This window comes from Octopus sinensis, linkage group LG1 (genome assembly GCF_006345805.1).
Source record: "Octopus sinensis linkage group LG1, ASM634580v1, whole genome shotgun sequence".
Classification (NCBI taxonomy): domain Eukaryota; kingdom Metazoa; phylum Mollusca; class Cephalopoda; order Octopoda; family Octopodidae; genus Octopus; species Octopus sinensis.
The window spans coordinates 206,133,090-206,150,791 of NC_042997.1; the positions used below are offsets into that span (position 1 = coordinate 206,133,090).

The following is a 17,702-nucleotide window of genomic DNA, read 5'->3' on the forward strand; positions in this document are numbered from 1 at the left end:
TGTAACATTTGAAGCTAAGAATGTTTTGCTTGTTGTTGTTGTTGTATTTATTGTTGGACCCTGAGTCAGTTCTGATTCTGCAGGCTGAAGGTCAAAGATGCTTGTATGTCTTTCTTCTCTTCTTTCCTTTCCATTCCTCTTCCTTCTTGTCTTCTTCCAAATTGCCACAACCAAGATATATATCACAATGCCACATCAATAATCTCTACCCTGATTCCCCTTTTCTTCCATTTCTTGTTCTGCGACTCTTTAAAACATCTTGTAAATTTACTGTCAAGGAGAATTTGAAGCTCTTCACCCTGAAGAAGGCCAACCTTGTCCACTTTGAAATATTCAATTTGCAGTTGTTCTGAAGTTTGTTTCTGATATTTGTTATTGATCTTCTCTAATTAAGAAGCTGTGTCCCTTAATTTGCTGCTTTTGTATACACACGCCAAGAAGAAATCTTGCAGAACACATGTTATTTTAATAAGATGTGTCCTGTAATCCCCTGAGGAGACACATCTACACCAACAGATACACCTAAACCAGACTTTCAGTACCCAACAGGTGATGGATCAATAGACTTTCCCCTTATTCCAACTTCTGTCACACATACATACATATGTACATACATCGCCTGATTAATAAGTATCTGGACTGTTGCCATAGTAACGAAGCTAAAGCATGCAGAGTGAAACTGTTTGGCAAAGATTGACCTTGAACTCTGATGTGTATGTGCACTAAGTTTTAATGTTCTAGGTCACTTCCACTGATTATAGCAGTGCTTGGAAGAAACATGTGTAGTGTGTGATTGTTACATTGACCAATTACTGAGAAAGTTGAGCAGAGAATCTGCATAAAACTTTGCCAAAAGCCTGCTGATACCTGTTCAGAGGCCACTGCAAAATTTTCAAAAAGTTTACATCGTTCTTGACACAATCAATGAGAATTTGTGCAACTGAAATCCGAGTGTCCTTTTGGTCAGCTGAAAGCAGTTTTAGCACAAACTTGGCAGCCATGCCTCTCATACCCAAATTTTTAGTGATAATAGACTGAACTGGATTGTAACTAATCTACACATTTTCTGATTACGCGCAGATGGTGATTCAACGATTTCCCCTCATAGCTACATGGACATCTGCGATGTTTTTCTCAGTTCTGCTGGCTGTGGGTCTCCCAAAACGTGCATCATTATCGACATTTTTGCTGCCATACTGGAATCATCTGACAGATCAATGCTATATTGGTTGACATGATTGTAGTGATCAATATACTTTCTCACATTTTCCAACTTCTGTCATGCATGCATGCATACATACATAGAGTGTGTGCATGTGTCAAAAGAAGTTGTTTAATGGCAGTCTTTCATTTGAAGAAGCAAAGTTGTCGACTTCACATATTTTGGATCATATGATTGTTCATTAATTTCCGTAAAATTGTTTTAATTTATTTATGCTTTGAAGAGAACAGAAATTGAAAGAGAGGATAAAGTGAAAAGTCAACATTTGCTTTGGAGAGAAGAAAGTAAAAAAGAGGAGAAAGTGTAAGATGTATATGTATATGAAATAGATGTATGTGTGTATGAGAGAGAGAAAGAGAAAGTGAGTGAGTGAAGGTGTGTGTTGTGATGTATGAATTTTTTTGCATGTATGTGTAAATAACATTCTCTCTCTCTCACACACACACACAACCTCTTTCATATACATGCCCATAAATTAAATACATATGCGTCTCTTTTGTGTGCGAGAGAGAAAGAGAGAGGGGGATAGAGAGTGTGAGGGTGACTGTATTTCCTCATATAGAGAAATGGGTGTTTTTAATGCAATCTTTTGGTTGTGGCTTATTTTAATGCAATATTTATGGGTACATTTTCATAAATATTTGTCTGAGTAGATTTCTACACATGCATCAAACATCGGACAAAAGTGGAACATAAGAAACAAATTGAAATATTGTCTGAAAATGACGTCAAAATTGTACAACCCAACTGGGTTGCCAAGGTTATTTCAATTGTTAAAAAGAGACGTTGATTCAAAAACAGTTTATTTGGTAGGTAGATAATAAGCAGCTTTCTTTATTATTATACAGATGTGACTAATTCGGAGATACATTACTTTCATTATTCCCACATCATCATTCTCGTAATGCAGTACTTTGTAATTTTGGTTCAGAGTAAAAGTGAAGCTATTTTCATTTTCTAATAACACCTGGTCGTTGAAGAGAAATGTATAACCAGCTATAACTATCTCGTTATAGCTGGTTATTGAGATGACGTAGAAAATAGGTAAATGAAAATTAAGTTTATTTCACATGTGTAATTGATTTGATTGTTCTGGTCTTAACATCAGTTGGTAAGAATAGAAGTCATTTGAGGACACCTTCTTCTTTGTAATTGGCTCTCCTGTGGCAAGTTCAATTCAGGGAATCTCTATATCTATAAACCGCAAAATATCTGTGTCCTTTATACAAATCCACAGTTTTTCACATAAATTAAATTAAATTAAAGATGGGTTTGTTTCAACATGATACAAACACAAGCAGGAGATGAATAGAATAATGCAAAAATTGAAGCAAAAAAAAAACAAATCATAGTAGTTTATCTCTCATATCTTTTCATTGTGCATAGAAGTGTGTAATAGTCAGAGTTATTATTTGAAATGTCTTGCGTTGATATACAGCATCTGTATATACAGACTAATGTAAACATTTATAGACTATATTGGTACATATAGACTAATGTAAGTACGTTGTTTGTATACAACTATATTCTGTATGTATAGTAAGCAGCTTGTATATAAACTGAGCGTCATATATACACTTTCTTTATACAATATGTGTTGGGGACAGGAAAAGATTGTTTGGCTGGACCCGTTCCTTTTCTTCTTTCTCCTTTTATCTATACCCACAGTGTTGGGTACACATCTGCAGATATACTCTGTAGGACAGTATATATAGCATTGAAGTAAAGCACTGTTGACATACCAGTAATTCACTGGAATTTACTCAAAGCCAGTCTGTTTCAACAGAAATGTTCTTCCTTTGTTTTAATCAGTTTTGAAAATAATGAGGAATTAAGTAAAATCGGTTTGTCATTATTAAGCTGGTGTTTGGGCATAACATGGAATCTTGATACCAAATTCAATTCCATGAATAATTTTTTACAGTCACTTAAACAAGCAAATTTCATTTCTTTTTATTCTGTAAGTAAAAATTCCTCCTCAAACAACAGAATATTCAAAAGCCTGTTCCTCAGTGGAAGTTATTCTATGATACAATAAATGGAAATATTAATTTGAAACAATATTTGTGATAGAAATAATGAGTTAAAACATTGCATTGTAATTAAGAGAAATTAATTAGGAAATTATGTTTTTGATTGAGTGATGATAAATTATTTGCTTACTTCTAACAGAAATTTAAAGAATATTTCCAAGAAATATCAGCAGATGGTTCAGATGATTCAGATGGTTCTGATGGTTCACATGGTTCAGATGTATCATCAGGTAAATTCTTTTGTTGTTTTTTCTTATATTAAATATCCTTTAGGAAGAAACTAGTGACACTTTTTCTCATCATCGTCATCATCAATTATTTTTATTGTTATTATTATTATTGAATGAGAGCAGCAAATGCCATCAAAGTAACAATGGGGTACAAATATACAAAGCCCAGTATCCACATCATTTCTACCCATCTGTTAAGGGTACACCAGGATCATGAATCACAACCATATGTGCGCAACATGGTTATCTCTTATCAAGATAAACAGTGCATGGCCTATCAGGTGGGGCCCAGTTAGAATTTTCTTCAGGTTGAGTAACCCATCCCACTCAAAAGGTCCCTGAATAAAAGATATTTAAGGATGTTGAATGAAACACCCTTGTCTCCAGGGGTGAATTATTCAAACTCCAAAGAATCCCTCTCAACACATAGCTATGATGCTCCCCCACTACTTCTGCTCGTGATCAGAGATGCACATATCGTCAGCCACTAAGGGACATGCACAACTGGTTAAGGTCAAACAACTGACAAGCAAATCTGTGGTATTGAGCAGAATATTTGCTGTGACCCATCTTTTATACCAAGACAAAACAATGTACATGATAACACTTATTATTATTATTATTATTATTATTATTATTATTAAGGTGGTGAGCTGGTAGAATCGTTAGCATACTGGGCATATCTGAGATCAAATGTTGCCAGGGTCACCTTTACTTAGTTTCAGGGCTGATAAAATAAGTATCAGTTGAGAATACTAGGGATGGGGGGTGAGGGGGTCAATATAACTTACTAACTCTTGTCCCTGAAATTGCTGGCCTTGTGCCAAAAATTTGAAATCATTGTTGCTTTGTTGGCATATAAAAAGCACCCACTACACTCTCAGAGTGGCTGGCGTTAGGAAGGGCATCCAGCTGTAGAAATAATGCCAGATCAGATTCAGTTTGGCAATCATTGAAATTCCCTCCAAAACTGAATGTTTTGAAGGGGTCTATTCTACATATAACTCAAAGAGGAGAAAAAGAAAGAAAGGAGGAAAAAGAAAAGAAAGGGGGAAAAAGAAGAGAAGTAGAAAGGAAGCAAAAAGACTTTTAGTGATTACCAAACTACACCTGGTTTATTTATTTTTTTAAGTAGTCACCATCCTTAAACCCATTCCAGTACAATGGTAATGGAAAAAATAATTAAATAAATGAATGAATGGTGAATAGAAAGGTGGATATCCCTTCTCTCCCTCTTTCCCTCTACCCATCTGTCTGACTATCCATCCATCTATCAGCCAATATACCTACCTATATTTCTATCTGTCCATCTCCATTGTCTTGGAACCTCATCCCAAAAACTAAAAACAATGTTCTCTTCTAAACAACCCCCACCCCAAACATCTGCTTTATATAAATGACTTTTGTTTCTCAATATACAATTTTGTACATCACACCTAAACACTCTGTATGATAAACACAGTAAATCTACAACACTCATCATCTCAACCACATACATCATCTCAAAAATACAAATATACCCTATACTCTATCATGGTCCCTACTTTTAGGTCACTTTAAATAAAACCCTTGATTCAAAAGCACTGTGTACAAACTCTTTACTTAGAATGACCAATTTAAGATAATATTAGATTTTAGTCACAAGGTACTGGAATCATATATGCATACCATTCTGCCTAAATAATGGATCTATAAATGCAATATCCCTGCGTATCTCACATCTATTTTCATTCCTCCACTTCACTCTCTATTTCATATCTTATCTAAATTAACTATTGCTTAACCATCCTCTCACACCATCTCCGATGAAGAGATATAATAAATATCTTAGAAACAGGTGTAAGACCTATTTATAAATGTTCTAAAATCTTCACAGCCTTAGTTTTTTATCTCATTCTGAAAAAATTTATATATATATATATATATATATATATATATATATATATATATCTTTTACACTTTAATTCTTTAAATTTTTCTATCATTTGACTGTGGCTATGCTGGAGCACTGTTTTTAATCAAACAAATCAACACCAGAACTTATTCTTTGTAAGCCTTGTACCTATTTTATCACTCAGCTTTGCCGAACTGCTAGTTTGCAGGAGTGTAAACACATGGATTCCAGTTGTCAAGCGATGGTGAGGGGACAAACACAGATACACAAACATATGTATATATGTATGAGTGTGTGTGTATATATATATATATATATATATATATATATATATCTGGAGTCTGGTGCATCCATCTGGCTTGCCAGACTTCAGTCAAATCGTCCAACCTATACGATGATGATGATGATGATGATATATATATATAGTTAATCCAAACATGAAAACACAAAGAGAAATCACAACAACGCGAGGATGTGGAACAATTATAGTGTTATTGGACGCTCAGGAAAGGAAAGAAAGAACGAGGATTTAACGTTTCGAGCAGAGCTCTTCATCATATATATGTATCAGGGAAAAATTAGATTTAGGAATAAATCTAATTTTACAGTATAAATATATATATTAAATTAGAGATAAAAACCACTATTAGGCAAATCAAACAGTGAAAAACATAAACCAAAACATAGAAATAAAATTAATTAATATATAAAATATAAAATTTAAAATTTAAATTATTTAAATTTAAAGTTAAAATTAAAAAAAAAATTTTAATTATTAATTTATACTTATAAATATACTGTCCCACTGAATATGGCCGATAATATTCAAAAACGCCACTGGGTTGAAAATGAAATCACTGCAATGATAAAAGCTTGGTACACTCACCACAACGAAGCTAATGTTTACAGTAAAATAGCTGAAAAATTAGCAAAACAATCCTTTCACAGATCTGTAAAACAGATGGAAAATAAAATAAAAGAGATTGTCAGAATATTTCCTATTATTCACACGCACATGGCAACACTAGAAATCATCCTTGTCAATAAATGTAGTGCACCAAATGACCCAACTCCAACAAACATCTGACCTCATTCCACCCATTCCACAGGACTCATTATCACAACAGCCTGTTTCTGCTACTACATCACCAGTACCTGACCCGATTCCACCTGCTAGCCCTGCTGTTGCAAGTCAGGTTTCACTGCTGCTACAGCAACAACAACACTCTGCTATAGAAAAATCACCCATACACCCATATCAAACACCCTGCCATTACTATGCTCAAGGTAACTGTAAATTTGGCCCCAGCGGCAACAACAATGAGGGACGCTGTGCTTTTTTCCATCCTACTTTATGTCGTAGACTTGTTAAGGGCACCTGTCCATATGGTATAACGGGAAAAAACTGCCCTCACCTCCACCCCAAATAATGTCCTAAATACAGAGTCCATGGTCCTGATCCCAAATATGGATGCACAAAAGGCAATAGATGCACCTTCTTTCATCCTAAACTGTGCCAAACATCTGTGTCACTAAGGATGTGCCTGAACCCAGAATGCAACCACCACCATCTGAAGGGCACAAAACGATCACAAAATAGATATAAACAGCAACAGAGGAGATCTTCGACAACACTAAAAACAAAATACAACCATGTTTCCCCTCCTACAATCAAACAACGAAGACAGAACCATGAAAAAACCATAACACCAAATAACACAAACATGAAATATGTATTCTTTGACCAAGTGGCAAACCAAAGTGGTAACTCTTTTTTACTGACTTACCAAGAAATTATGAAGGCCGACCTAAGCCAAGAGATCCAACGAGCTATCAGCAACCACCTATGCAAATCACAAGGACCACACACCCACTACCAAGAAAATCATACACACACAGCTCCATACAAGAACTACCCACATTGTTACCACTGAACAACTTAGAACAATACAAACATCAAACTTCCCTTACCTCGACATTCCTATTAAATGTATATGGCATCAACCCATCAATTATTGCCCCAAAATGGAAGATCCCATATATAGAGAGTTGGCTTGCCGAAACGACACATTGCTTCCCTTTCTTTATCCTTACCGAGACTCACCTGAACAACACCCATATAGACGCCGAGGTGAAAATAAAAGATTTCACCATTGTTCGTGCGGATCGCACAAACCGAAATAAGGGAGGGACAGCCATCTTAATCCTTGACTCCTTCTCACTTGATGCCAAGGACATATTTTCCAATGACTATTGTGAATCTGTATCACTATTCAGCAAGGCCAAGGACATAATCATTGTTGGTCTTTACAGGCCTCCCCAAGCTCCTTTAAAGTGCTTTGAAGAGTGCCTTAGCAAAGTCAAGTCCTTCCTTCAGAAGTACCACTCCGGAAACATACTAGTGATGGGTGATTTTAACCTCCCTCATGTGAACTGGCCCACAAATACTCTGAAGTTAGGCAAGTGCTCTACATCAGATAGAGCAGCAGCAGAACTGCTCTTTAATCTAATGGATGAATACTTCCTGACTCAGCTAGTGCTTGAACCAACGAGACAGAATAAAACGATCTTGGATCTGGTATTGACCAATCACTCTAGCTTCGTTCACAGTATTTCAGTTGAAAAAAACTCTCCCCTCAGACCACGACATGGTACTCTGCAATTTCAATTCCCGACATATAAAAACCAAACCAGCCAATCCCACTCCATGGCACCCATTTGATAACATAAACTTCCACAAAGCGGACTGGGGAGCAATCAGAAAGGATCTGTCTTTCATCGACTGGTCTTTTACTCTCAATTCCACCCATATTGAGACCGCGTGGCAGCACTTTGAAAACATTGTCACATATACATGCTCTAAACACGCTCCCACGAAATCTACTAACACAAACAGAAATCAGCTCCCTAAAAAGAAAAAAACACTTATCAGGCGCATCAAAAGACTTAACAAAAAAATCAACCAATTAAAATATTCCCACAAACAACATCCTCATTCAACAACAATGAAAAGGCTAGAGCTGGAAAAACTTCATCTGCAGAACGACATGAAAACCTCCATAGAAAATCAAAGAGCTGCGGAGGAACAGTGGGTAATCAAAAACATCAAACAGAACCCAAAAGTGTTCTATTCCTATGCAAATAAGCATAGAACCACTGTCTCACCCATTGGGCCATTGATTGATGCTAACAGCATTCCCCAACACGATGCTAAAGAAATGGCAGAAATACTGCAGAAACAATACTGCTCTGTCTTTAGTGTTCCCACTGATATTGACGTTAGAGAAGCGAACGAAGTTGACTCTCAACATAAAATCTCAGACATAACCTTCACTGCCACTGACATCATAGCAGCAATAAATGAGGTCAAATACTACTCTGCTGTAGGCCCTGATCGATTCCCCGCTAGTCTCCTGAAGGAATGTAGACACCAACTTGCAGTCCCTCTGACCAACCTCTGGAGAAATTCGTTAGATGCAGGTTATATACCGAAACAGTTTCTGTCCCAGTCAGTCATCCCGGTTTTTAAACAGGGAAACAGATCCCTCGCACTCAACTATCGCCCAATCTCATTCACCTCCCACATCATCAAAGTGTTTGAAAGAGTGTTAAGATCAAGGATGGCTGACTTCCTGGAGACCCAGAAACTCCTAAATGCAAATCAGCATGGCTTTCACTGGCGAATAGAACACAACATGTTGTAGTTGATGGAGTCCACTCAAGCCCAGCAAAAGTCACCAGCGGTGTCCCCCAGGGGACTGTCTTGGGTCCGCTACTCTTCATAATCTACATAAACGACCTTTCCAGTGTCGTACATTACTGCAAAGTGAAAATATTTGCTGATGACACCAAGCTCCAGCAAATCGTCACTGAAGAAGCAGACCGAACTCAACTCCAGTCTGATCTATATGCTGTGAGTCAATGGGCAGACAGAAACAAAATGCAACTGAACGAGGGAAAATTTGAGCTGATGCATTTTGGAAGAAATTCCTCACTAAAACAGCCATACTCTCTTCCTTCAGGGGAACCGCTCACAGCCTCTAACAACATCAGAGACCTAGGTGTAATTGTTGATGACGATCTCAGTTGGAGTGCACACATCAACAAGAAGGTCGATATAGCTCGTAGGATGAGTTCCTGGATCTTAAGAACTCTCTGGTCCAGAGAACAAGGTGTCATCATACCACTCTTCTCCTCTTTTGTACGGCCACACCTCGAATACTGCTGCCCACTGTGGTCTCCCCATACAAGACAAAACATCTCGAGGATTGAATCACCCCAGAGAACACTCACTAAACGAATTGAAGGCATGGCTGCTCTCGATTATTGGGATCGCCTTAAAGCTTTGAAACTATACTCTCTCCAGCGTCGCCGTGAGCTGTACATCATTTGTACGATGTGGAGAATATACCGCCAACTTTGCCCAAACGACCTGAACATAAGCTTCAAGGTTCATCCAAGACTGGGACCACGGGCCATACGTCCCCTGCCCAATTCAAGATTACAGCATACATGTACACTGCAACATAATTTCTTTTCCTCAACAGGCCCTGCCCTATTTAACATTGTCCCGAAAGAGATCAAAGAGGAACAGGATCCCATCAACTTTAAACGGAGTCTGGATAGATTCCTTCAAGGAATACCAGATAAGCCACCTATAATTGGATACAACTCACCCAACAAAAACTCACTACTTGAATGGACCATAAGCAACACTTGACTTAAACAGGATTCAAATAATCCTATCAGGTGGTGCTATTAAGTTAGACATGGCCTGGACCTGGTCGAAACACATCTAAGTTTATCTAAGTTTAAGTTTATATATATATATATATATATATATATATATATATATATTATTATTATTATTTCAGTTTTTAAAAAAATATATATAACTATCAAAAAGTATTAAAAAGTTTAATATAAGATAAAAAGTAAAACCACTATGATCGTTTCATGCCCATAACTTAATTCGAATAACAATTATCTAAATTCAATTAATAATTCGAATTATGGTTATAGTCAATCTTCAGGTTAATGATAATATTTAAATAAATAATCAAATATATTTAAACAATATTTTTTTTAAGAAATAAATAAAATAATAATTTTTCTTATAAAAAAACTCTATTATCAAACTAGAAAGTTTAACGATTATGATTATGTCATACAATCGATTATAATGTTAAATATTAATTTTTAAGGTAAGAAGCCCACAAATAATCTAATCTCAGTTATAGTCAATATCTAATTGCCTAAATATTTAACAAAGAAAAACCACTATTCATATTATTAAATTTAATTTCAAGTCAAATAATTATATAATATTTGAATAATAACTGAATTATCAATGAATATATATAAATGTATATAAATATAAGAATTAAGATCTAAAATTATCTCTATTAATAAATATATATGCACGTATAATAAAGACCTAATAAATTAATTATTCATTATTACTTACAAATATATTAAAAGGTTAAAGATGAAAAAGCTAATTGTAAACAAACAAACAAACTATCTTAAAAGAACGCTATAACTAATTAACGATCCATATATCTCGTTGGCTAATTAATAACTTGCAAAAACCGTATAGTTAAGAACTAAAATGAAATAATAAAATACATAATGAAATAATCAATCCGTAGTTATATAGTATCCAATAAATACTACGAATATATTTATCAATGGAAAAAATACTACTACTATCAATTGAAAAAAGCAATATATAAGTTATAATAACAATTATAAAATATTTAAAATAACTACCAACAAATATAGTTATTTAAGACTAAAATTTATGCTATCAATACATGTATATACATGAAACCTAACTTTTAAAAAACTCGTATAACTGTTAACGATCTATATATCTCTTTGGCTAACTAAAGTCTTACGAATAAACATAGAGTTAAAATCTAATAATTATATAGAAAAAAACTACGATAACTAAATCATTACATAACAATCAGTATTTATATAAAATACAAAATTATACAATAAGACTTATTAAAATATTAAAATTTTAAATTTTTAAACCTTAAATATAAATATATACTTAGCTCTGCGAGGTTTTGATTTGCCTAATAGTAGTTTTATCTCTAATTTAATATATATATGTATGTATATATATATATGTATATATATATATATATATATATATATATATCATCATCATCATCATCATCATTTAGCATCCGCTTTCCATGCTAGCATGGGTTGGACGGTTCAACTGGGGTCTGTGAAGCCAGAAGGCTGCATCAGGCCCAGTCTGATCTGGCAGTGTTTCTACAGCTGGATGCCCTTCCTAACGCCAACCACTCCGTGAGTGTAGTGGGTGCTTTTTACGTACCTCCCGCACAGGTGCCAGATGGAGCTGGCAAACGGCCACAGACGGATGGTGCTTTTTACGTGCCACCGGCATAGGGGCCAGGCGAGGCTGGCAAAGGCCACGAACGGCTGGTGCTTTTTACGTGCCCCCGGCACGAGGAAAGTCGGGGCGGCACTGGCAACGGCCATGAACGGATGGTGGTGCCAGACGAGTTTGGCAAACGGCCACGAATGGATGGTGCTTTTTACGTGCCACCGGCACGGGTGCTAAGCGAGGCTGGCAACGGCCACGAACGGCTGGTGCTTTTTACATGCCACCGGCACGAGGCTAGTCTGGGTGGTGCTGGCAACGGCCACGAACAGATGGTGCTTTTTATGTGCCACCGGCACGAGGCCAGTTTGGGTGGCGCTAGCAACGGCCACATTCGGATGGTTCTCTTACGTGCCACCGGCACTGGGAACTCAGCTGCAATTTCCATTGATTGATTTCGATTCTGATTCTCACTTGCCTCAACAGGTCTTCACAAGTAGAGCTTTGTGTCCCAAGAAGGGAAGGTATGCATAAGTGGGCTGGCTACATCCCATGTAGAAGGCCACGGGTTATGGTCTCACTTGTCCTGCTGGGTCTTCTCACGCACAGCATACTTCCAGAGGTCTCGGTCTCTATTCATTTCCTCAGTGAGACCTAAAGTTCAAAGGTCGTGCTTCACCACCTCGTCCCAGGTTTTCCTGGGTCTGCCTCTTCCACAGGTTCCCTCAACCGCTAGGGTGTGGCACTTTTTCACACAACTATCTTGATCCATTCTTGCCACATACCCATACCAGCGCAAACGTCTCTCTTGCACACCACATCTGATGCTTCTTAGGTCCAGCTTTTCTCTCAAGGTACTTACACTCTGTCGAGTATGAGTACTGACATTACACATCCATCGGAGCATACTGGCTTCATTTCTTGCGAGCTTACGCATATCCTCAGCAGTCACGGCCCATGTTACCAGTCTGGCGGCACTGGTAATGGCCATGCTCAAATAGAGTATTTTATGTTCCACCTGCACAGGAGTCAGTCCAGTGGCACTGGTAACAACCTCGCTCAAATGTTTTGTTCACGTACCAGTGGCACAAGTGCCAATAAGGTGACACTGGTAATGATCATGCTCAAATGGTACTTTTTACATGCCACCAGCACGGAAGCCAGACATCTGCTCTGGCAGTGATCCCGCTCGGATACAGCTGTTAGCGCTCCACTGGCATGGGTACCAGTCATCGAATTTGGTTCAATTTCAATTTCACTTACCCCAACAGGGCCTCGCAAGCAGAATTTAGTGTCCAATGAAGGAAGGATTAAGTACCCAAGACAAACAACATGTCGGACACATAGAAAACCCAGCAGCAAATGTTTCCTTAAAGTACCCCATTTTAGTGAGAGGATAACTACATCCATCTGAACAGCCATAAGAAGAGAAGGGCTAGACATACAACTAGCCCACTTCGGCCCCTCTCTGAGAGGACACCTCGCAAAGAAACAAACAAGGGACAACAATCAATGTACACTAACAAACTGTCCTATCTGTGACACAGATTTATGCCAACGGGTAAATGTTGTGTATAGAATATAATGTAACAAAAGACAGATAGATAGGCAGACAGGTAGATCAATCAATGATATATAGACAGAAATGAGGAGCATATATTCTGGGAGTGCTATGTATGTGCTGAACACCCATCGAAAATGGCAATTCATTATAAATATTAACCCCTTACTTGTTAATGTAATGACAAGTCTTAATGGAAAACTTCCATTATATCCCTGCTTGATATTTGGTGGCATTGGGTGTGGCAGCACAGCCAGTACAACAACCACCACATGCCACTGATAGATAAATAGAATGACAGGTTCAGGCAGATAGATAGAAGTGTGCGTGTGTTCTTTTACTTGTCCTAGTCATTGAACGGCTTTTGCTTTCCTCAGTCTGATACATATTTTATCGTCTGGCAAACTGGAAGGTCTGTTTTTCTTTTAGTCTGTTGGATAGAATGTTTTGAATATTTGTCAAAGCTGTCTGAACTGTTATCTTGGATCTCACTGAGAACAATTTTGCCTGTCATTCTTAGAAAGTTATTCCATAGGGAATCCAACAACTACTGGCATCAGCTCTTCTTTCTGTTAGCATCAGCCATGTTGCACAGGAAGAAAGGTCATAGTAGACCATTCACACTTTCTGTTTTCAGAAATAAGGAAGGGTTCAGTGAGGAACTAGCTGCCACATCACATAAAAATATTGGTTTCAAACTTTCGGCACATGGCCAGCAATCCCTGGAAAGGGGTCAAATCAATTATATTGCTCAACTGATATTTACTTTATCAACCCCAAGGATAAAAGGCAAAATTGACCACAGAAGAATTTGAACTCAGAATATAAGACAGACGAAATACCGTTGAGCATTTTGCCCAGTCAGCTAATGATTCTGCCAGTTTGCTGCCTTATTTCTTATAGAAATATCCTTATGTTCCAATCATGGATTTGTATGTGGTACAGGCTTAAGCTGATTTCTTTTATCTATATTTTTTAATCAAGTGATAAAGATTTAGTTTTCTCTTTTTTTTTTTTGGTATAAAGGAACATAATGTCCCTATTTATATTTGGGGTGTGAGTTATATCGGTAAATGTGAGGTGTAAGCTTTTTGGTACCAACCTTCCCAAGACCGCACTTTCTTCTATGATACATACTTTCTATAGAAAGTGATGTAAATTAAAATTTCCCATTAAGATTCCATGTCAATTCATGTTCTAATTAGCAGCTTACCAATGACCAAGATATTTTAGTAAATTCTTTATCATTTACAAAATTAATTAAAATAAAGAAGACATCATACAACAGAAAAGATCCATTTTTTTAGGGTTTCTCTAAATATTTATCATTAATTAGAGAGATTTTCAATCTGAATACCAATGAAGTAGAAATAATTTTAACAACACTTGACATCATTCACTATGCAGAGTCTCAGGATGGTAGCAGTGGTCTGAAATAGTCATATTGTAAACATGTACTAGATAGTAATATATAGCAATAATTAAAGAGCAGTTGATATCACTCCCCACAGGGATAAGGTGATAATCTTTTTCAGGTTAACTTCATTATTTCAGGAAGTGATACCTCTTTATTAAAATAGAAAAACACTCAGAGTGTAGTGGGCGTTTTTTATATGCCACTGGCACAGATACCAGTAATGTAGCACTGGCATTGGACATGCTCGAATGGTAACTTTTACATGTCACCAGCTCGAGTGCCAGTCAGGTGGCACTAGTAATGGCCATGCTTGAATGGTGTTCTTTATGTGCCACTGGTATGAGTAGCATATCACCTGATTGAAAAATGCTTGTAAATGGGCCAGTTATGTGACACTGGCATCAGCCATGATTACAATCTCACTTGGTATGCCAGCTCTTCTCAAGCACAGCATAAAGGTCTCAGTTGCTTGTCATTGCCTCTGTCAGGCCCAACGTTCGAAGGTTATGCTTCACCACATCATCCCATGTCTTTTTCATTGACAAAATGAATATTTCTCCTATTTCAGATCATGAAGATGAAGAAATAGACGATAATGTCTCTGCTGGTCAACAAGAAGATAGCGTCACATTGAAATTCATTACTAATTACAGAAATCTTAACCATGCTATAAAAACTGTTGGAAAGGAGTACAATTCCCAATTAACAACTAAAGAAATCCCATTTGATATGGAGTTAAAAGGATTTCGAGTAAGTTGGCCACAACAATACAGGGTTTTCCTTTTTTAATCTTTTGTCTTTAACTTCTTTCAATCATCAGAGTTCAGTTATTCTGGGGCTTAATATGACTCATCCGACTTCAGTCATGCAGGGGCTTAATATGACTCACAAGATTTTAGTCATGCTAGGGTATAATATGACTCATTTGACTTCAGCCATGCTGGGATTTAATATGGCTCATCCGTCTTCAGTCATACCTAGGCTTATTATGACTCTTCAGACTTCAGTCATGCTGGGGACTAATATGACTCATCAAACTTTAGTCATGCTGGGGCTTAATATGACACCTCAGATTTCAGTCATGCTGAGGCTTGTTATGACTCATCCGTCTTCAGTCATACCTAGGCTTATTATGACTCTTCAGTCTTCAGTCATGCTGGGGACTAATATGACACCTCAGATTTCAGTCATGCAGGTCCTTAATATGACTCATCCGATTTCAGTCATGATGGAGCTTGAAATGACTCATCTAACTTCAATCATTTTTGCAACACAGTTTGACTCATCAGACTTCAGTGAAGCTGGTTCTTAATATGACTCATGAGACATCAGTCATCCTGGTGCTTAATATGACTCATCAGACTTCAGTGAAGCTGGTTCTTAATATGACTCATCAGACATCAGTCATCGTGGGCCTTAATTTGACTCATCAGACATCAGTCATGCTGGGGCTTAATATGACTTATCATACTTCAGTGAAACTGGGCCTTAATGTGACACATCCAATTTCAGTCATGCTGGGGCTTATTATGACTCATCTAATTTCAGTCCTACTTGTTCTTAATATGACTCATCCGATTTCAGTCATTCTGGGTCTTGTCAATTTGGCTAGTGTATCTGCCAGAATAGTAGGTGACTGGCAGATTTCCTGAAGTTAGTATTGCAAACCATAAGATCATTTGCATCGCAGAACTCCAGCAGACGTGTTCCCTCCTCACTGAGGGAACCAAAACCGTAGCCTCCATGTACATCATGGAAGCCCCCTGTATGTTGCCCAACATGTCCATTGAAGTCACCAGCCACAAAGAGAATTTCCCTGTCATTCGTGAACGAGGTAGTCAGCAAGAGGCTGTCATAAAATTGGTCTTTCTTTTCATCAGGTATCCCTGGCTGAGGAGCATAGGTCAAGATAATGGTTACTAACCCATGATGCTAATCTAATCTTAAGTATTCTGTCGCATACTCTGACTATCTCGATTACCTTATCAAGCTATTTTTCCACAAGAAGTATACCCACACCTCCGACCCCTTCAGTGTTCCCTACCCAATATATCATCATCATCATCACCGTTTAATGTTCACTTTCCATGCTGGCATGGGTTGGAGGGTTTGACTGAGGGCTGGCAATCCAGAAGGCTGCGCCAGTCTCCAATCTGATCTGGCACGAGCACCAGTCAGGTGGTACTGGCATAGTCCATGCTCAAATGGTGCATTTTATGTACCACCTGCACAGGAAACAATCCAGCAGCAGTGTCAATGACCATGCTGGAATGAGTTTTTTTATGTGCCACTGGCATGGGAGCCAGTCAGCGGCCCTGGCAATGATCATACTTGAATGGTGCTTTTAACATTCCACTAGCATGGGTGCCAATCAGGCAGTACTGTCATTGGCTATGACAACGATTTCGATTTCACTTGACTCAACAAGTCTTTGCAAATGGAGATTATTGCCCATTGATTGAAGGGTACTCTTAAATGGGCCAGTTATGCTGCACTGGCAGATGCCATGGGTTATGATCTCACTTGGCTTGCCGGGTCTTCTCAAGCACAGCATATCTCCAAAGGTCTCAGTCACTAGTCATTGCTTCAGTGAGGTCCAATGTTCGAAGATTGTGCTTCATCACCTCATCCCAGGTCTTCTTGAGTCTAACTCTTCCACAGGTTCCCTCAACTGCTAGGGTGGGACTCTTTTTCACACAGCTGTCCTCATCCATTTGCAACACATGATCATACCAGTGCAGTCGACTCTCTTGCACACCACATTTCTTCTAAGTCCAACTTTTCTCTCAGGGCACTAACACTCTGTCGTGTATGCACACTGACATTATGCATCTAGCAGAGCATACTGGCTTCATTCCTTGCAAGATTATGCATGTTCTCAGCAGTCACACCCCATGTTTCACTACCATGTAGCATGGTTGTTCCTTGCCAGAAAAAGGGAAAGATGGCTGCTTATAAATGTCAAAACCTTCCCAGGCGAA

The 17,702-nt window shown here is 37.8% G+C and overlaps 2 protein-coding genes across 3 annotated transcripts in view; both read left to right on the top strand.

Moving 5' to 3' along the window:
- LOC115211065 (protein mono-ADP-ribosyltransferase PARP14-like) overlaps positions 1-17,702 on the top strand; it is a 554,188-nt gene that overhangs the window by 161,260 nt on the left and 375,226 nt on the right. The gene's annotated exons all lie outside the window — the stretch shown is intronic.
- LOC115209604 (protein mono-ADP-ribosyltransferase PARP14-like) overlaps positions 1-17,702 on the top strand; it is a 132,281-nt gene that overhangs the window by 95,193 nt on the left and 19,386 nt on the right. For both annotated transcript variants that reach the window (XM_029778047.2, XM_036508696.1), the window contains 2 exons: positions 3,395-3,485; positions 15,290-15,471. In XM_029778047.2, the coding sequence (XP_029633907.1) occupies positions 3,395-3,485; positions 15,290-15,471 (273 nt within the window). The remainder of the gene's footprint in view (positions 1-3,394; positions 3,486-15,289; positions 15,472-17,702) is intronic.